Source organism: Equus caballus, chromosome 26, assembly GCF_041296265.1.
Source record: "Equus caballus isolate H_3958 breed thoroughbred chromosome 26, TB-T2T, whole genome shotgun sequence".
Taxonomy (NCBI): domain Eukaryota; kingdom Metazoa; phylum Chordata; class Mammalia; order Perissodactyla; family Equidae; genus Equus; species Equus caballus.
Genome location: NC_091709.1, coordinates 48,211,725 through 48,231,895, shown reverse-complemented (window position 1 = coordinate 48,231,895; position 20,171 = coordinate 48,211,725). Strand labels below are relative to the sequence as shown.

The 20,171-nt window shown below is 56.5% G+C and overlaps 1 protein-coding gene across 2 annotated transcripts; it reads left to right on the top strand.

Annotated features, from left to right (window-relative positions):
- The first annotated feature begins 2,171 nt into the window (after positions 1-2,171).
- On the top strand, positions 2,172-19,857 carry FTCD (formimidoyltransferase cyclodeaminase). Of its 2 annotated transcripts, none has more exons than XM_001488166.5 (14): positions 2,172-2,322; positions 3,029-3,212; positions 4,072-4,200; positions 5,126-5,214; positions 5,353-5,532; positions 6,723-6,860; positions 6,995-7,126; positions 12,753-12,814; positions 13,231-13,360; positions 13,508-13,669; positions 17,067-17,110; positions 17,337-17,475; positions 18,255-18,350; positions 19,555-19,857. In XM_001488166.5, exons 1-14 carry the CDS (start codon positions 2,269-2,271, stop codon positions 19,639-19,641), a joined length of 1,626 nt encoding a protein of 541 aa, XP_001488216.1. In that variant the 5' UTR covers positions 2,172-2,268; the 3' UTR covers positions 19,642-19,857. The 2 variants fall into 2 exon arrangements, with proteins under 2 accessions (XP_001488216.1, XP_014591929.1); XM_014736443.3 differs by having other exon boundaries at positions 2,181-2,322; positions 19,585-19,856.
- Positions 19,858-20,171: the final 314 nt, after the last annotated feature.

Below are 20,171 nucleotides of genomic sequence, written 5' to 3'. Positions count from 1 at the left end.
CTTTGGCTCTTTGAGGACATGGAGAGCGCCTTGGTCACTGCTGGGCCGCAGGAGGCGCCCACCGGCATTTGTGAAATGAAGCCTGGACAGAGCCGGGAGGGGCTGCGGCTCAGGCGAGGCCCCCAGACCCCCCAACCTCGAGGACCTTCCTCTGCACCATCCTCAGAGGTCTCAGTTCCTCCCCTTGAAAGGCCAGCAGGTCCTGTCCCAACTTGGGTTACCCCAAGCACAGAGCCTGAGGCAAGGATTCGGGCATAGGCAGGACAGCTATAGAATCTGCAGGGCCACGTGCAAAATGAAAATGCAGGCCCCTTGTTCAAAAGTTAGGAATTTCAAGATGGTGACAGCTGAGTGTTACACTGAGTGGGCCCATGCACCTGCATGGGTTCCCCCGGGGAGTCAATTTATCTGGGAGGTGATTCAGTGCACCTGCCCCCCTGCCCTGCTGGAGCCTTCCAGGCCATGTCTCTCCTGAAGTCTAGAGGACGGGTGGCCTCCTGGGCCCCACGGTCAGGACCAGGACCTGGCACTGGCGCCTTCCTGGGGCTTTGCTTTGCATGGAGGGTCTCCGGTCACTTCTCTGCTATGGGTTTGAGGATGAAGCTGTTGGGGTTTCTGGGCCAACCTCTATGTGGAGTGACCTTGGTCCTCACCGCCCAGTGTGTCCCAGATGCCACAGCACCTTAGGACCATGTCTTAGTCAGCTCGAGCTGTGGTAACAAATACCACAGACGGGGCGGCTTAAACCACAGACATTGATCGTCTCCCAGTCCTGGAAGCTGGCTGTCCGAGATCCAGGTATGGGCAGGGCTGGTTCCTCCAAGGCCTCTCTCCTTGGCGTGTGGACGTGTCATCTCCTGTGTCCTCACGTGGTTGTCCCTCTGCGTGTGTCTGTGTCCCCATCTCCTGTTCTCACAAGGACCCCAGTCAGACTGAATTAGGGCCACCCCAGTTACCTCAGTTTACCTGAGTCCCCTCTGTAAAGGCCCTATTTCCAAAGACAGTTGCATCCCGAAGGCTGGGGGTCAGGGCTTCAACATGTGATTTGGGGGGACACAGTTCAGTCCATAACTGGCTCCATGCTCCCCTCCTAGCTGCTGGACACCAGCCCCCAGCTGAGGGGCTCCCTGCTACTGTGGGCACAAACGTGGCACCAGGCCGTCTGCAGAGGGGGGCCTGGCGGGCACTTGTGGGCACCCCTGGGCTGCAGGCTCTCTCCACATGAGACCTTGGCGTGCGGCCTGGGTTTGGAGAGCTCCCCTCACTGGGCTTTGCCATCTGCTGGGTGCTGTTGAGTCTCCTGCATCCCCTTGTGGAACTGGAGGTGGTTCGACCGTCACCCACGGTCACCCAACTTCACCCAGGGGAGCCACAGCTGGGGAGGAGGGCTCGTCCAGCCTCTGAGAGTCTGTGGGCTCGTCTGGCCCCTCAGGGGTGGCTGCTGGAGGAGTGGGGTCCCAAGACCCACACAGCTGGGATCTGGGAGATCCACGCATCTCCTCGCCCAAGCCCCATGGCTGCCCCCACACTGCCACGGAGTGAAGTAGCCTCAGCTATTGATTGCCCCCAAAACTGTGTGGGGTGCCTGCATCCAGAAGACAATAGATGGGATGCAGCCTGCTCTGGGGAGGGGCCGGCGGGGTGTCTGTGTGCTGCCATGATGACAAGATGGTGGGCCTCTGCAAAATGGAGATGCCTCCAGCCTTGGGGAGCAGCAGCCGGCAGCCAACCAGAGCTGGGGCCTCGACTGGAGCCACCCCGCCTGAGCTCCCACGCACTTGCTCACACTGCCCCTCCTGCCAACTAGCCCGAGCCGATCTCTGCCTGGAGCAAGGGCCAGCACTGGGGTCTTGCCCTGACACTGGTCACTTGGAGTGTCACCTGGAGGTCACTTGGAGCGTCAGAGGGTCACTTGGAAGGTCACACAGATAGCCACCATGTGGCTCTGGACCCAGCCAGGATTAGAGCCCAGGCTCCTTCACAGCCTGGTAAGGCTGTCACCCCTGAGGGTCCGGGTCACAGGCACTTCCTCAGGGGTGCCCACCCCCAGCTGATGGAGCCAGCCCCCCTCTTCTGTGGTCAGGGGTCCTGCTTCTGCCCCTCTGGTGTCGGCTTCTGTTTGCATAGTGACCTCAGCTGTCCCTCCTGCCAGGACTGGTGGTTAATGAGCAGCCCTGCTGAGGGGCGGGCCCACTGGGTGCTGGAGAGCGCCGTCCCTCCGTCCCTCCTCCCTTGTCTGGTCTGCCCTGTGCGAGGAGCGTCCTGACCATGTCCCGGCTGATGGAATGTGTCCCCAACTTCTCAGAGGGGAACAACCAGGAGGTGAGGCGCCAGGGGGGCTGGCTGGGGGCAGCACACGGGGCTCAGGGTGAGGAGAGGGGGCTGCTTGGTGTGCAGTTGGGGGTCAACTTCTCTCAAAAGGGATGAGCCCTGTGAACGTGGGGGACCTAGAGGTGACCGACCAGGGGAGGAGAGGGCAGGGGTGGGCAGTCAGGATGGGGTCCTGGCCCGCGTGGTTATGCCTCCCCTCCCCACGCCTGGAGGGGTAGGCGCTGTTGTCATCTCCAGTGCTCCTACAGGGACACTGAGGCATGGAGTTGGGTAGGCCAGCGAGGGCTACGGAGCAGCTGGGCCCTGAGCCCTTGCTCCCAATGTTGGGCCATCCTGTGGCCTCGGAAAGTTCTAGGCCCTTCATGCTCCTCCCTGATGCAGAAGCTCCTGCTGGTGGCTGGGCCCTGACCTCTGACCTTGGCCTGTAGGTCACCTTGTCAGAGCCCTAGCAGCCCTCCCCCTGGGTCTGCTTCCTGCCTCAGTTTCCCCTGGAGGGTCCTGCCCATTATGCCTCCTTCGTAACCCTGTCCTGACCGTGGGTCCCCCAGGCTCCTGCTCTCTGAGGAGTCCCCAGTTGCTTAGCACCAGCTTCTCAGGCCCATGTTCGAGGTGTCAGGAGAGGCACGGCCCCCTTGAAGCTCCTGTTCCCTCTTCCAAGTGGGGAAACTGAGGCATGGGGCTGGGCTTTCGTGCCCAGGTGATTGACGCCATCTCCCAAGCTGTGGTGCAGACCCCAGGCTGTGTGCTGCTGGACGTAGATGCCGGCCCCTCCACCAACCGCACCGTCTACACCTTTGTGGGGCGGCCTGAGGACGTGGTGGAGGGGGCCCTCAATGCCGCCCGGACTGCCTTCAGGCTCATCGACATGAGCAGGCACAAAGGTGAGGGGTCCGGAGCGTCGGGGCTGCTGTCCTGCCCACAGGGTGCGGTGCAGGGGTGGGGGCCAACCCAGCAGGCTTCTTCTTGGGAGTCTCAGGCGCAGCCCGTGGAACATGCTATGCTGGGTGAAGGTGTGTGGCACCCCCTGTCCATGTTTCAGGGGGTCCTCAAGAGCCACTGGCAGTGAGGCTGACACTCTGCTGCAGGCCCTGGAGGCTGGAGGCAAGACATGGCCTGCTGGAAACCGGCCTGTCGACAGCCCACAAAACCAAACACGTTCACTGCAGCAGGCAGGGTCAAGGGTCGCTGGACACACGGGGAGCTGGCCAAAAGGTCAGGGTCTCTGGCCGCTCACAGCAGGGGACGCCAGGCCCTTGAGGAGCGAATTCCTAAGTGATCCCATCTGGGGAAGAGATAGGAGGCTTATCTGGAAGCAAGGAGCTGAGGGTGGAAGATGTGGGGGATGGGGGCTCGCCATCTTGAGGGTGCTGCTGACCTGCATCTTGGTCTGACCCACAGCAGGGGGAATCAGGTTATAAGAAGGGTGCTCTGTAATGTGGCATGGACCCACACCCACCAGGGGAGGGAGGGCTGGGTGGCAGGAGCCCGGCCAAGACGGCCTGGCAGCCTGGCCAGAGCTCACGTGGGAAGGTGTCCTTGCGGCTTTTAGGAGAGGGAGGGGTTTACCACAAGGATGTCCAAATACTGGGGCGCTTCTTCTCCCAGGGTCCCTGTGGTCAGCGTGAACACTGGGTGTGTGGATGCGGGCGGGGTGGAGCAGGAGACGGCGGGGGTCTGCGAGAGCCCATGGGGCCCATGCCCACCCCTGGACCTCCCTTCCTCAGCCTCTTCTCTCTGCAGGGGAGCACCCGCGAATGGGTGCCCTGGACGTGTGCCCCTTCATCCCAGTGAGGGGCGTCTCCATGGATGAGTGCGTGCTCTGTGCCCAGGCCTTTGGCCAACGGTTGGCAGAGGAGCTTGGGGTGCCAGGTGAGTGCCCCCAGGAGGGGCTCCCCAGCCCCTCCTCACTCTACTTCAGTCCCATCAGCAGCGGGGCATCCCTCATGGTTCTCTTCTCCTGACTCCTTAAAAATGCTGATTATTTTTAAAAACCTACCATGAGTGAACTCACGTGAAGGGAAATGTCCCGCTCCTTGCACGATGAGATAAATGCCAGTAGGAACACGAGGATGCGCCCAGTGTCAGGGAGCAGTGGGGCGCTCACACGTTGCTTGGTGGCAGGAACCCTGCAGCCACTCTGTAAAGTAATTTAGCAAGACAGACGGAGAGCCCATGCCCCCCAGTAGAATAATTCCACTTTGGGGAGTTAACCAAATCAAGAAAATGACATGGGACAGATGGAGACAAGCTGGAGACGAAGTGCCTGCCCAGCACAGGGGTCTGCATGAAGGACAGGACACGTGCGCACGTACGCAAAATCTAGCCCATGTGGGTGTAGGCCCCACGCACAGACTGAGGCACCCTGCCTCGGTGCCACAGTGGTTGTGGACGTGTCAGGGGTTTGGGCTGAGGTTTCTTTTCTTTCCTCTGTGTCCCTTGATCTGTAGTCTCGGTCATTGTGCAGTGAAAAGACCTTGTGGGAAGGAACGTGAGCATCTCTCCACCCCGCATGCCCACTCCTAACTCTTGTAATCACAGCAACGGCTTTTTTGGGGCATCTGTGCAGGGGGAGCAGCAGAGCAGGGGTCCTGGCCCATCAGGAGTATCCATTAGCCACCACCCACACCTGTCCCACGCAGCACAGAGAAAGGGGCGCTCCCCATGAGATGGGAGCCACGAGAAGGCTGCCCCAGGGCTGCGGCTGGCTGGATTGGGCCGCCTTGTTTCTCCTCTGGGAATGGGGTTTCTGGACCGCCCACTGGCCAAGGACCTGACCAGCAGGCCCCCCTTGCAGTGTACCTCTACGGCGAGGCAGCACGGACGGCCAGTCGCCGGACCCTGCCAGCCATCCGGGCTGGGGAGTATGAAGCCCTTGCTGAGAAGGTGCTGTGTCCCCACTGAGGGTGGGCAGGTCTGGGGGTGGACCCTGCAGGGGTGGGTGCCATCCTTCTTCCCCCTCCCCAACTCTGGGGATACCCCCTCCCATGTGGGACATCCACCCCAGGGTAATTCTCCCCACAGCTTAAGCAGACTGAATGGGCACCCGACTTTGGCCCCAGCTCCTTCGTCCCCAGCTGGGGGGCCACTGTCACTGGGGCACGGAGGTTCCTTATCGCATTCAACATCAACCTGCTCAGCACCAAGGAGCAGGCACACCGCATCGCCCTCAACCTGAGGGAGCAGGGTCGCGGGAAGGACCAGGTGAGCAGCAGCCAGGCTCATGGCCCACTGTGCCCACGGAATCCCGAGGGGCCCACGGGAGAGCGTCAGAGGCTGGATGGGCTGGGGTGTGGACCTGCTGACCAGCCCAGCCTCAGGGTCCATGCCACTCGGGGCCGGGCAGGGTCAGGGCTCCAGGGTTTGAAGTTGAGGAGGACATCTTCAAAGTATGTCTCCCATGGGAGCAGGCAGGACTGTGCCTATTGTTACAATATTCAGCATTTCCATACTGACATGGAAACGCTACTTCTCAACCCCAGGTGCCCCCACACACCTCCAGGTGCCCCCAGGTACACTCAGTTATTCCCAGGTGCCCTCACACACCTCCAGGTGCCCCTGGGTACACTCAGGTACTCCCAGGTGCCCCCACACACCTCCAGGTGTCCCAGTGCCCTGACCCACCAAGTCTGCCACAGCAGCTGTCACCTAGTTTGACCTCACCCCTGCAGAAAGTCCAGGTTGGACACAGGTAGACACAGAGACACCCGGGGAAGGAGGCGGAGGGTGACACCCTGCCCACCTGTCAGCACCCCGCCCCCCAGAGACCGGGGTCCCACCAGGCAGCTGATTCCTGCTCCTCAGACTCAGTTGTCTGTGGGCACAACACAAAAGCACAGTGAACCCCAGATCCTTCTTAAGGTCCTGCTGAAGTCAGAGGTCAAAGTTCCCTCCTCAGGTGGACTGAGTCACCCCAAGGAGCAAGGGGCTGAGAGCCAGCCCCTGGGATTAGGGGTGGATAGGAGGAAGACACTGAGCACAGGAGTTTGGAGTTGGGGGGGTGGCCCTGGGCTGGCTCCCAGGACATGGGTGTGGGTAGATGCTAGCCAGAGGCAGGGCCTGGTCTGAGCCTTGTGATTATGAGGGTGGGCATCGCAGCACCTGATGCTTTGGGGCCTCAGTTTCCCTGTGGTGGGTGGGCTCCTCCTGGCTCCACAGATGAGAGAGCCAGAGAATGAGCAGGAGAGCCAGACTCGGACATGCCATCGGGCAGAGCCCCAGACACACTCCAGGCCATGTGGGCCAGTGTGCCGGCTGCCCTCCGTGGTGCCCTTGTCCCGGTGTCTGGAGAGGAAGGGAGCCTCGGCCAGTAGGGGCTCGGGGGCAGGTACTCTCCGTGCGGGCCCCAGGAGAGGCTGGCGGGGCCTGGACTAGGAAAGGCTTTTGCTTTGCAGCCAGGATGCCTGAAAAAGGTTCAGGGCATTGGCTGGTACCTGGAGGAGAAGAACCTGGCTCAGGTTTCCACCAACCTCCTGGACTTTGAGGTCACAGGGCTGCACACGGTCTATGAGGAAACCTGCAGAGAAGCCCAGGTGAGCAGGGCGGGTGTCCCCTGCTGGTTGAAGGGGGGGGGTCCATCCAGGTGAGGATGGCTGGTGTCCCCACCACTCTCCAGGGTGTTCTCGAGTCCAGCGCTGCAGGTGTTGATGCTGCTCAACCTCTGCAGGAGCTGAGCCTTCCAGTGGTGGGCTCACAGCTCGTGGGCCTGGTGCCTCTGAAGGCCCTCCTGGACGCCGCCGACTTCTACTGTGAGAAGGAGAACCTCTTTGTCCTGGAGGAGGAGCACCGGATCAGGCTGGTGGGCTGGGTTCCATGTGAGGGATTGGGCTGGTGGGGCAGCAAACGGGCTTGAGGGAGCAGGTCCCCACACCCACAGCTGGAGGCCCGCAAACCCACAGCTGGAGACCCCCACGCCCATAGCCTAAGGGCCCCACGCCCAGGCCCAGAGCCCCCTCGCTGGCCTCATTCCTCCTTTTTTGTTTAGTTGTCTGTGCTTAGAAGGTGAGATCATACTATTTTCATTTTGGGCACACTATTGAGGTTTTCTTTGTGACCTAAAATATGTTCAATCCTGTAAAGATTCTGTGGAGAGGAGGGTACACCCAGCTTCCTTATTCCCTTCTGGGGTCTGTCTTGGAGCTGCGTGGCTCTGATGAAGGACGTGGCCCTCCCTCTTGCACATCTGGATCGGGGTGTGTGAATCTACTGCCCCTACTCAATAGATTATTTGTGCCACGTGACACCTTGGCCTGGAATTCCTCACGGCCGCAGAGCCTGCTCCAGGTGTGCACGTCCTTTGCCGTCCTGTCACTCTGGCCTCTGAGTCATGTCATTTGGAGGGTGTTTCTTATGATGAGTGCACGACTGTGTTTGGTGTTGAGTTATCCTTGAGCATCTGCTGACTGAGCAGGCACATCTGGACTGCTTTTGTTCTGCTTCCAGGTGTGTGTGGGGGAGGGTGTGGCTTCCTTCTGCTTATGTGGCAGAGTTAGTTTGTTTTTAGGTATTTGGGTAATTATAATGTTGACGCAAATAAACAATAACCACTGTACAGATAGGAGAGATGAGGTGAGTTTCACTTGAGCCAGGATTTCAATCCGGGAGAGCAGCTTTCACAAAGGAAGAAATTGCTCAGGAGAAGCGTGGTTTTCAGTACAGTTTTATACCTTCTTAGAACACAGAACATGCATCAAACACGCCTGGGATACGTCTTCATCAAAGTGGCAAAGACACTCAGCTGCGCATTAGCGGGTCCACATGACCCTGATGTCGGGAAAGGGAACTCCTCGGGAGTACTGATGTGGGCGTTAGGGATGCTGGAGTCCTGGGAGGGAAGTATGCGCCCGTATCTTCAAAGAGTGCATTCTTGTACTTTGAGATAATGTTTTACACACTGTTTACTTCACTGGTTAAGGCAGATGTAGAATGTCTGTCTGATAGGCGAAGTCAGGCTTCTTAGTTCAGGCTGAATCAGGGTCAAACCAGAATAGGCGCCCCATATACCTCAGTATGTGAAAATTTCTTATCAATAACTTAATATATTTATCTCTACTTTTTCATTTTAAAATTTTATCCAGATTTTCTAATTTTTCAATTTGACTGCCTTCTATGAAAATGGGAAAATAAATACGCAGCATTTACTCTCATCTTTTCTTCCTCCTCTATTTCCTGATTTCTCAGAATTGTTATTTTTTTTAGGGGGGGTTCTTTTGCTGGCTAACTTTTTTTTATTGTGGTAAAATACACATAACATAAAATTTACCATCTTGACCACTTTTACATCTACAGTTCAGTGGTGTTAAACACACTCACAATGTTGTATAGCCATCGGCACCGCCAGGATGGGTTTTCCGTTTCTGCAGCATCGTGGTTAGGATTCCGACAGTGGCGGCACTGGCTCTGTGGACTGCCTTGGGGGGTGTTGCCGTCCCAGCCGCGGGAAGTCTTCCAGTCCCTGCGCACAGGCTGCGTTTCCACTGATCCGTGTCTTCCTTCGCTTCTCACCTCAGTGGTCTCCAGAGTCCTCGTACAGGTCTCCCACCTCCTTGGTTGAGTTAATTAATTCCTAAGTATTTTATTCTTTTTGATGCTGTTGTGAATGGAATTGTTTTTGTGATTTCTTTTTCAGATTGTTCATTGTTGGTGTATAGAAATGCAATTGACTTCTGTGTCTTGACTTTGTGTCCTGCTATCTTGCTGAATCTATGAGTTCCAGGTGGTTGAATTTTTAAGTTTAAATAATATTCCTTTAGCTCTTTATCAGTGTTGGGCAATGTCTGTGACTCTTGGTGAAGAAAGAAGAAAATTAATGCACTTTGGTGAGCGCTCATCTCTGCTCCAGATTTCAATTGTGTTATTTTTACATTGTTGAATTTATAACATTTAGCTTCTGTAACCACGTCCACAAATATTAAATATATTAAATATCTGCAGATATCTGATCTTAACTCCACGTTACGTCAGTGAGGCCCAGATGCACCTCTGTCCTTCACGCAGTCTCCCTACTGGTCCGTCTGTCTGGATTTCAAAATCAAGTGGACTTTTAAAGAAAAGTCATGGGGGTTTTATTCTGTAGGTTCTGGCAAGTTTGGGAATGTCTTTCTGTGAGTTTATTCTCGCAAGACAGTTGGGCAACCAGAATTCCAAGTCACTTGTTTGTCCCTGAAAATGTTGCAAACATCTTTACCCTTTTCTAGAATTAAATGTCACACAGTGGGGGGTATCTACGGCCCCCTGACTGTCCCTCACCCCAGGTGGCTTGTTCTTTCTCTGTGATGCCTGAAGAATTCCTTCTTTATCCTTGAAATTCAGTGACTCTGCCATATATGTCTTGGGTGTTGATTTTTCCACATCGTGTTTTTGTGATTAACAGATTCCATTCTTGCTTAGTTTCAGGAATATTTTCTTCTGTTATATTTTTGACCCAGTTGTTTGGTTCTTTTGCTTTAGGGACAGCGATTTCATGGCAGTAGCATTTTCTGTCTTCTATATATCCTGCCCTTTCTCTACTTTCTTTCCATTTCTTTCCCCTTATAGTCACTGTGGTTTTTTCAAATCTAGCCAAGTTGCTGATACACTTTACAGCCAGGACTGCTCTCTTTCTAGCTGTTACAGCTGCTGTGTGACTTTTTATTTGGATGTGACTTCCTACTCACAGAAGAGGTGCAGGAATCGTGCGAGGTCCCCGTCCTCTCCAGGTCCACCAGGTGTTGGCATGTTGCCCACTTGCTTAATCATTCTGTCTGTATTTGTGCATCATTGCATTGTTCTTTTTTTTTTTTTTTTAAAGATTGGCACCTGGGCTAACAACTGTTGCCAATCTTTTTTTTTTTTTCTGCTTTATTTCCCAAACCCCACCCCGGTACATAGTTGTATATCTTAGTTGCAGGTCCTTCTAGTTGTGAGATGTGGAACGCCGCCTCAACGTGGCCTGACGAGTGGTGCCATGTCCACGCCCAGGATCCAAACCCTGGGCCACTGCAGCAGAGCGTGTGAACTTAACCACTTGGCCACGGAGCCGGCCCCCATCGCGTTGTTCTTTTCGGGACCATCTGACAGTAGCTGAAGACCTTGTGGCCCTTTAGCCCCTGATTTATTCAGGGTGTATTTCTTAAGAACAGGGACGTTCTCTTACACAACCACAGTATGATGATCAAAATCAGGAAATTCAACATTAATAAAATTCTAGTATCCAGTCTACAGACCATAATCAAATTGCATCAATGTCCCAATAATTTCCATTATAGCTATTTATCCTCCAATCCCAGATCAATCCAGGTAACACAATGCATTTAGCTGCCATGTCTTTTACAGCCTTTAACCTGGAACAGTTCCTGTCCTCCTTTTCCTTCACTGACCTTGACAGACTCTAACATGCAGGGTAGTTGTTTTGTAAAGTGTCCCTCACGGGGTCCTGGTCTGACGTTTCTCGTGACTAGACGTGGTTGGGCATCTTTGGCAGAAGCAGCACAGAAGTGATGTGGTGTCCTGGGCGCCAGGTCATGAGCCCTGAGGTGCCCATTTATCCGGGTAAACTTGGGGTAAACTGGATCCCTTGACAAGGTGGTGTTTCCCGCTTGGGTTATTCATTGCAATCTTTCTACTTTTCCTTTTGTAATAAGCTCTGTGTGGGGAGGTGATTTAAGAATATGTAGGGGCCGGCTCCGTGGCCGAGTGGTTAAGTTCACGTGCTCTGCTGCAGTGGCCCAGGGTTCGGATCCTGGGCGCAGACATGGCACTGCTCGTCTGGCCACGTTGAGGTGGCGTCCCACATCCCACAACTAGAAGGACATGCAACTAAGATATACAACTGTGTACGGGGGGGGGCGGGGGTTGGGGAGATAAAGCAGGGAAAAAAAAAAAAGAATATGTAAACACCCTATTCCTCTTGAAATTCCAGACACAAGTTTTAGCCGCCATTGATGATTTTCTAACTTCATCCTTTTCCTGTCGGAAAAAGCTTTAGCCTCTCCTAGTGTTTGATGCTCTTTTCTATTTTTGGCATCTTATCTTGTATCCTTTATCTGGAAGTTCTGATGCCTGCAGCCTTTGAGGGTCTGATTTTGCACCTTGTTGTGTCTACTGACTCTCTCTCATGGTGACTTGCTTCTTCATGTGTTTTGTGATTTTTGGTTGTGAGTGCATATTCTTTGAAGTTTTATCTGTGGTAATTATTGGACACCTTCATTTAAAGTTTGTGTTGGCCTCTGTTAGGTGCTTGGGGACACTACCATGCGGGGCCACTTTAGACTGAGTCTTTTCTCTGGAACTACACAGGCAGAGAAATCTATGGGAACCGTGGCCTGTATCCCATCAGGGTGGCTTGTGGTTAGAATTCCCAGGAAAGATTTTTTTCCTGCTTCGCAAAAGGGAAGGCAGAGACTGGAAAGTATCCCAATTATTTCCTCCAGAGGGTGGTTTTCTCTTATTCATCCTTGGTGATGTTCTCTTCCAGGGGTCTCCAGTCTCCCTACCTCTTGAGGGCTGGAGACCTCCCTCCTTCAGGGCGAGCAGGCCTCTGTGGTTCACTTCTGTCATTTCTGGCATTGAGTGACCTCCTTACTTCCCACCAGCTTAGGCAAGCATTTAAATTCATTTAAATGATTCTGTTGATCTTTCTGAGGTCGTCTGTGCCAGGAGGACTCTGCCGTGTTGCCTGCTGACTCTTGGGGGTGCTCTTTGTTTCCACGTTTGTGGGGAGAGCTCACGACACCCCGGGGCCCACTGGCTTGTTTCTCTCAAGCAGCAGTGTTGGCCTTTTTGGCTCAGAACAGGCTGAAGCTGGGTGCTGGCATATAACACTGTAAAGCATCTTGAGTGTTTTTTGGTGGGAAGAATTCTAATCTAAATGGGGATTGTTCCAACTTTATTTTGAATTTAGGTAGAAGTCACTTTTCCTCACATAGCAAGTCTTGTGTTTAGGCGAGTCAGGCAACTCCTGGACTTTAAGAACCAGTGAGACCCTGACACCTGAAGAGTCACAATCTTGTCCAAAGAGGCAGATTCTGTGGCCCCTTCCAGCACCAGGTGTGTGGGGTCATCTGTGGGACACACGAGAAGGGCCCCTGTGGTTTGGAATGAGGGTCAGTTCGCTGAGGGATCACCAGTGGGTACTTTCTCTCTCTGGGACTCAGTTTCCCTGGGGTTACACAGGTGGGCTGATGTGTCAGGAGGTCTGCACAGGCAGCCTCCCTGGGCTGGCGGCTTTCTGGGGGAGTGGGGCCCGGCTTGGACGGGGAGCCAGCGGTCAGCAGGGCTCCCAGTGGGCAAGGAGTGCCATCACTATGCCCCTGCTTGGTTCCCCACATAAAGGGTCAGGACAGGAAGGCCACCGTGAGCTGAGGTGGGACCCTGAGCAGTGTGTGGCCTTCCTCCCATGTGGGGACAGGCCCTGTGACTCGTCCTCACCAGCCCCTCTTCTCTAGGTGGTGAGCCGGTTGGGCCTGGACTCCTTGTCCCCCTTCAACCCTAAGGAACGGATCATTGAGTGAGCAGCCCCTCCATGTGGAGACCTGCCTTAGTCCTTCCAGAGCCTTCCACTTGGTCACATGTTCATCAGCAAACACCAGAGTGCCTATGCCAGGCGTGGGGTGGGGGCTCGTTGGGGGGTGCAGCGAGGCCCCAACAAGGTCTCACTCTGTCCTCATAGGGGCTGCTGGGTGTCATGGCCCTGGCCAGGCTGCAGCTGCTCTGCAAACCGGGACCTCTCTCCCTTGTTGACCAGGGCGGGGTCTTGGGGGTGGCCTGGAGTTAGGAACCGGAGTCTGAGTCAGCCCTGCCCTCACAGCCTGGCAGTTATCACCCAGAACCCCATCCCCATCCCTGAACTACCCTGGACCCCGTCCCCCATCCCCAGCCTCACCCTCCCCTCCAGGGCCTCACCTAGCCACCTCCTCCCCTCAGGTACCTGGTCCCTGACAGTGGGCATGAGCAGAGCCTGGTGGACAAGCCCCTGTGCACCTTCATCCGTGAGGTGGGCGCCCGCACAGCAGCTCCGGGGGGTGGCTCGGTGGCAGCTGCCAGCGCGGCCATGGTAAGTGGGGACTGGAGCCAGGGCTGAGGCCAGAGGTGAGGACAAGGATGAGGACAGGGGCGAGGTGGGGCAGGGACATAGGTGGGGACAGGGGCAGGGGCACGGGCCTGCAGTTCTTTCCCACACAGCTGGCTTCTCTCTCTGCAGGGTGCTGCGCTGGCCTCCATGGCCGGCCTGATGACCTACGGGCGGCGCCAGTTCGAGCACCTGGATGCGACCATGCGGCGCCTGATCCCACCCTTCCATGCTGCCTCAGCCGAGCTGACCACTCTGGTGGATGCTGATGCCCATGCTTTCCAGGCCTGCCTGGTGAGAGCAGAGGGGCTGCATGGCCACAGAGGTGGTCCTGAGCGAGAGAGGGGTCAGGGACGGCGGTCAGGGGGCTGCGGCAAGCGCAGGTGTCTGGAAACCAGGAGCAGCTGGTGAGGGACAGCGGTCTGGAGGCTGCTGGGCCCCTGTCCTGCTAATGCAGGGTTGAGTCCAGCAGGTTTGAGGGTTTGGCCCAGGCGTGCCCCCAGGCTGGCATCTGTGCCGTGGCAGGGTGGGGTGGGAGGGAGTAAAGGGCACCTCTGGGGATCAGCCCAGGCTCAGCACCCCCCACCCCAGCTGCCCGCTGAGCCCTGAGATAGGCTGGCACTCAGACCTGCCATCGCCAGAGGAATGCATGGTCCCTAGAGATGAGCTCGCATTCCAGGAAGGGCAGGCGGCAGAAATCTTAAAAGAAGAAAAGCTAGTGATTAATGGTCTCAGAGAGATCAGAGAAGACATTTCAGACATCGGACAAAAAGGCCACATGGAGAGCTGGGACATCTTCACCGTCACACAGCGGGTCTGCTCCAGATAAGCTCATCCCAGACTGGCTGGGTGTCAGGTGGGAAACAGGGAAGGGACGGTGCTCAAAACCCAGAGCAATGGCCTGGGAACATGCAGAAAGGTCAGAGCCGGGAGTTCAAGGTCCAGAAGTCCCACCACGTGTCTGAGAGCAGGACCCAGGAGTGGCGGGAATGACGGAGCTCAGACTCACCAGGCGAGTGAGGACGACCTGCCCTGGAAGGTGTGAGCTCCACAGACTCACGTCCCAGAGGCTCAGGACAGGGCTGCATCACGGGCAAGACTGAGTGTGAAGGCAGGGCTCAGGACAGGGGCCAGGGCTCAGATTTCCGCCGTGACCTCTGGGGAATGCATGTGGGCTGTGCGCCCCAAAGTGAATGCTGGGTCCACACAGGGAAGAGTCAGAGTTTCATCCAAATAAGTCTCGATACAGGAGGAGGTAACCATCTAACCAAAGTTCGTGTCACCAGGAGGGAGGTGCAGCTACTGATCACCTTATTCTGTTGTTTTTAAATGTGAATTTTACATATGTGCTTTTTAAGATGGGTGAAACCTTCAGGAGGTTCTGAACTCATGGGGCGGAAGGGCAGCCGTGAGCCGTCCCGGCGCCTGCCTCCGCAGCACCCTTCTTGCCAAACGGCGCAGCCTCCAGAGCTGCCCGAGACACTTTTGTATATTTGTGTACGTCCGATTTTTCTTTTTTCTCCTTTCTTACACAAATGGCGATGCATGTATTCTCAGGTTTGCCTTTTGCATTCCTCACTGGACGTTCTGTCAGATCTTTCTGTATCAATGCGTGGAGACCCCCACCCAGCTGCCCAGGGTTCCGTGGACGCACAGTTGTAATGTCTTCGACCAGCCCTGCCGGGATTTAGGCCGTTTCCAGTCTGTACGTGGGCATTGCAATGTGGACAACCCCAGCATCCGTAGCTGGGTGAGCGGTGGGCAGTCTGAGAGTGATTCCTAGAAGGACTTGCAGCCCATGCTGGGTGCCTTTCTCATTTCAAAAGATGCTGCCAACTGGCTCCTATGGAGCTTGCATGGAAGGAGCCCCTATGGCATGAATCTGCCCTTCTTCTGTGTCTCTCGGCCATGAGACGCCCTCATACCACCGCGCTGTCATGCGTGCGCTTCCCACAGTGAGCAGGCAAGGCGTCCTCACACTCGTCACATGGTTCGAGTCCTCTTCAGGAAGGTGTCCTTCCTCCCGGGTCTGTCGTAGGGCTTTTCCTTACTGCTGACCAGGACTTCTTTATGAACTCGAGGATGGTCTGCCTGCTGCCCTGGTTTGTTGTTTGTCTTCTGACATTGCTGGTTTCTGACAGTAGGAGTTTTGTGTTGTTGTTGAATATGCAGTCTTTCATTTGCTCTTGTCTGGGTTTCGTGTCATGGTTTAAATGGCCCCTAGACCAAGCATATTGAACTTCTCCCACGGTACTTTCTAGACTTTTATGGTCTGATGAACTTCAGATGTTGAGAGGTGTTGAAGGAGAAGCATCAGTTTAATAACAAGTATTAAAGAAATAGGGCTACCCACTGGAGATGAGAAATGAGATGAAAAATTGGAAAGCACGAGGAGAGGGAGTGGAAAATGGAAATCTAATCAAAAGCTAGGAAAGAGAAAGGAAAGCAATCAAAGATGTGTGGCTGAGGGAAAACCTAGAAGACAGTGTGAGCTGTCGACGGTCTCACAGGGATGCAAAGGTCAGTGCCGCGTTGGCTATGTTTCCTGAGAGCAGCGAAAAGATAGACTCGAAGAAAAATAAGACAACATCCTTATCTTGCACCAAATACATAAGTAATTTCCACGTGGAGTAAAAAGCCAGCTGCGAACCTCCCCCCAAAACAAACTTTGCAGTAAATCAGAAAACAAATCCAACTCTGGTGGGCAGGCCTCTTGACCCAGCGCAGATGTGGCCATGAGCGGCGGGCTTGACTGAAATCAGCAACTTCTGCTGGGGAGGTCCCCAGCCCCTGCAGCATGACGGCAGCCGGGTCACCATCCTGCGCGAGCCTGGCTCCAGGCCCCCGGGGCGGATGCCTGCAGAGGGACCTACAGTCACGGGGTCGGAGGACAGGCTAGTCTGGACTGTCAGTGTGTCAACTGCCGTTACCAGCACAACAGCAGGTCCAGTTCTTGTCGGGTTGGGGGTCATTGCTCCCACGTGTGGCTGACGGAAGTGGCGACTGTAATGCCTTTTGGGTGGAGCTTTGGCCAAATCTACAAGACTGTATCAGCTACAGTCCCCACCCGGCTGTGCCCATGGGCCCATCCAGAAGTCCTGGGGTGGACAGGGCCAGACACTGGGTGTGATGGGACAGCCTGGACATGGCCACACTGGCAGCACAGGGATGCGTGCAGGAGGGGAGGCCTGCGTCGTGGTGGCCAGTCCAAGGAGAGCGAGATCACTGTGTGGGGAGGACAAATCCAGCAGGGCCACTCCTTGGGGATGGCTGGGTTGGGGATGGGGGCGGCTGGACCTTTCATGCCCAGACTCTGGGGGTTGCGCAGTTCCCCGTGTTAATGCGCTAGCGGTGACTGTGTGGGGGCTGTGGGCGGGGGCGGGGCTGGATGACTTGCCTTCCCTTTGACCCCTGAGGGCACCACCCCCTCTTTTCCAGTGTCTTAGTGCCCGATGTGGGGTCCCTGAACCCAGCTGCCCTCCTCTGCCCGGGGCCAAACGCCAAGGACTTAAACCATGGAACCTGACAGAAGGGCTGTCCCCAGAGCGCATCTGTGCCCTGCAGAAATGCCGGCCCCTCGGGTGGTGATGTGGGTGCTGTACGAGACAGGCCCTCACCCTCCCAGGCTCTCCGCGTGGCCCCGGATGTGGCTGCTGCTCACCATGTGCATTTCTGTGTTTTGTTCTGCCAGGAAGCGATGAAGCTGCCCAAGAACACACCTGAGGACAGGGAAAGGTGAGTGCAGCAGTGGCCGCGGGGGTGGTGCCCCCTCACCGTGGACACCAGGTGCCTTGAAAGGACCTAGGTCCTATTCACTCCTCCCTCTGGGGTGTGTTTGTGATGAAAGACTGACTTCCCTGTTGTCCCCCCGCTCTGGTTAACTGCTCAGAGTGGAGCCGTTGGGGTGGGTCTGGCTGTCCCTGGGTGCCCCAGACTCTGACCATTGACGCCTTTGTTTCAGGCGTGCAGCCGCCCTGCAGGAGGGACTGAGGCGGGCAGTGGCCGTGCCCCTGGCACTGGCGGAGACCGTGGCCTCGCTGTGGCCGGTGCTGCAGGAGCTGGCCCTGTGCGGGAACCTGGCCTGCCGGTCTGACCTGCAGGTGCGAGTGGGGCCTAGCCTCCTGCTGTGGGGGAGCTTGTGGAGTGTCATTGGGAGACTGTGGCCATTTGTTGGGTATTTACTGAGCCAGGCCTGGACTTGAGTGCTTCACCAGGGTGGTCTTGTTCAGTCTCGTGCAGCAGGGCTGGCTTGTGTAGCCCATTTTAGGATGGGAATTAAGGATCTTGTTCGAGGTTGCACAACAGAGAGGCAAAGACTCAAATGTGTCCCCAGAGTCCACCCCTAAGCACGCTCCCCCAGACCCTCCTGGCAACTCCTCCCCTCCCCCGCCCCCTCCTTCCTTCTTGTCACCCCCTTCTTGTAGAAAACTCCGAAGGCAGCTCACAGACATGCACACGGTGCCCTGTCCACAGCCTGCATGTGGTGGGCTCGGGACCAGGGGCATCGGAGCAGGCTCTGCTTTCTGCAGCCCGTCCTGAGGCCCCACAGTTCGCAGGGTCTTTACAAGAAAGACACCTGTTCCAGTGTCTGGTCCTGAGGCCTCAGAGAAGTGTCCCCTTCTTCCCTGTGGAGGTCACTGTGTGCGAGTTGTTGAGGATGTTCCAGAAGGCGCCTGCCATAAAGGCTGATGTTCCTGCCATCCCAGGTTCCTCTTTGGGCCCCAGCCCCTGCTCCAGCCGTGTCCTTGGCCTCGTGGGGTCCTGTGAATGTTTGATACTCACTTGTTAGTTATTTATTTAGTTAGTTAGCTGCGGCCCTGCGCCGAGGAGTGGGCAGATGGAAGAGTGGGTGACCATCCCTGTCCGGCGGCTGTTGCAGGTGGCAGCCAAGGCCCTGGAGACAGGTGTGTTTGGTGCATATTTCAACGTGCTCATCAATCTGAAGGACATCACCGATGGTGCATTCAAGGACCAGGTGAGCAGCAGGTGCATGAGGCAGGCCCGTGGAGGCGCCTGAAGACGGCTCTCAGGGCCACGGTTTGCAGATGCGGGGCCTGTACCCCAGGCCGGCAGGTCCTCGAGGGAAGCATCCACCTGGTGAGACATTGCCCTGGCCTCCTGCAGGTGGACGAGGCCTGGCCTGCGGTCCGCGAGCGTCGAGGGCGGCCACTGTTCTCTCAGGGTTTCTGTGGAGGCAAGTGGCCCTGGTGCCCGCTGGCCCCCTTTCCCTCCAGGGGTCTCTAGCCGGGCCTGGGCCCATCTTGGGTGGGGGAAGGGGAGCGGGGAGCTATGGAGATCAGAGCCCCGGTTCCCTGGATGTAGCTGCTCCCGGCCACCCCAGCCTGCCCACCTTACCCACCTTCCCGGTGGGGCTGCCCAGGGTTGGGGTCCCCGGGTGAGCTGGACCACAGCACCCGCAACATGATCCTCAAAGAATGCTTGCCACCCGCGGTGTTACCTTAGCTTCAGCATTCATGATAATATCCTTGTTATTGTTATTGAGGTAAAATTCACAGAACATGCGAGTCACCATTTTACAGAGTACAATCCAGGGTATTTACACATTTATGATGTTGTACGACCACCCACTCTTTCAAGTTCCAGAACATTCTCATCGTTTCAAAGGAGACCCCACACTCATTAGCAGAGACCACCATTCCCCTGCCCCCAGCCTCAGCTGCCACCCATCTATCCTTGTGATTTTGTGATAATCTTTAAAAAGCAATTTCACAGTTCAGAAAGGTGGCACTGTGGGCTTTTCAGGGGCCAGCCCCTGTCCCCACCTGCCTGCTCCAGCCAGGCTGAGCTTGGCCACCCAGGGAAGTCACTGTCCATCATGTCACCACATGGGCATGGAGTTAAAGGACTGGTCACGTGAGCCCTCTGGGCCTCGGGGACACAGCCTGCCCTTGACAGTCAAGGCTAAAGTGGGAAGACCAGGAGAGTGAAGGCCTGGGGCCTGGCTGTCCCCACATCCCAGGACAGACAGAGGGGCCCCTCCCATCCCCTCTGAGGACCTGCGAGGAGCTGGGGGTCCCCAGGTCAGGGGTTCAGGATCACCCCAGAGTGGACAGGCCATGGAGTGTGGCTAGAGAGGGTGCGAGAAGGTGGCAGGGAGGGCCTGGGCCTGTGGGTTCAGGCGGCAGGTGCAGGGTGATGACGGGCCCTGTGTCTGTCAGGCCCACCAGCGCATCTCCAGCCTCCTGCAGGAAGCCAAGACCCAGGCGGCGCTGGTGCTGGAACGCCTAGAGGCCCGGCAGGAGTGACACCGGGCGGGAGCCTTGCTGGACTCTGCATCCCTCAGTGGCCCCTCTTCCTCCTCCATGGTGTCCAACCTCAGCCGATGGGACAGGGCAGCCTCCGGACTTCACTGCTGTGGGGCCCGGAGGGGTGGGTGTGTGGGGGGGGTGGGAGCCTGTCTGGGGTTGGCAGTGTCACTGTCTGTCACCTGCGGCGTCCAGTAAAGTCACAGCACACCAGTGCCTGGTCCTGTGTTGAGCTGGGGGAAGGGCTGAGCTGAGCTGGCAGGTTGGGAGACCCTGTGGCAGTGGGCATGGGGAGATGGGGTTGGGGGAGATGGGGTTGGAGGAAATGGGGCACAGCACGAGTGACACATGGGCTTCAGGGTCCCACAGACGCCTGTGCGATGCCGCAGATCACTCGCGGCACCCTGGGGCCCGGTGCAGGGCGCCTGGCCTGAGCTGGCCCTGGGGTGGCGCAGGGGACAGAAGCCCCCACAGGGACAGCAGGCTCCTCCCTTCACGTGGAGGGAAGCCCCAGAGCTGCCTGACGGGGC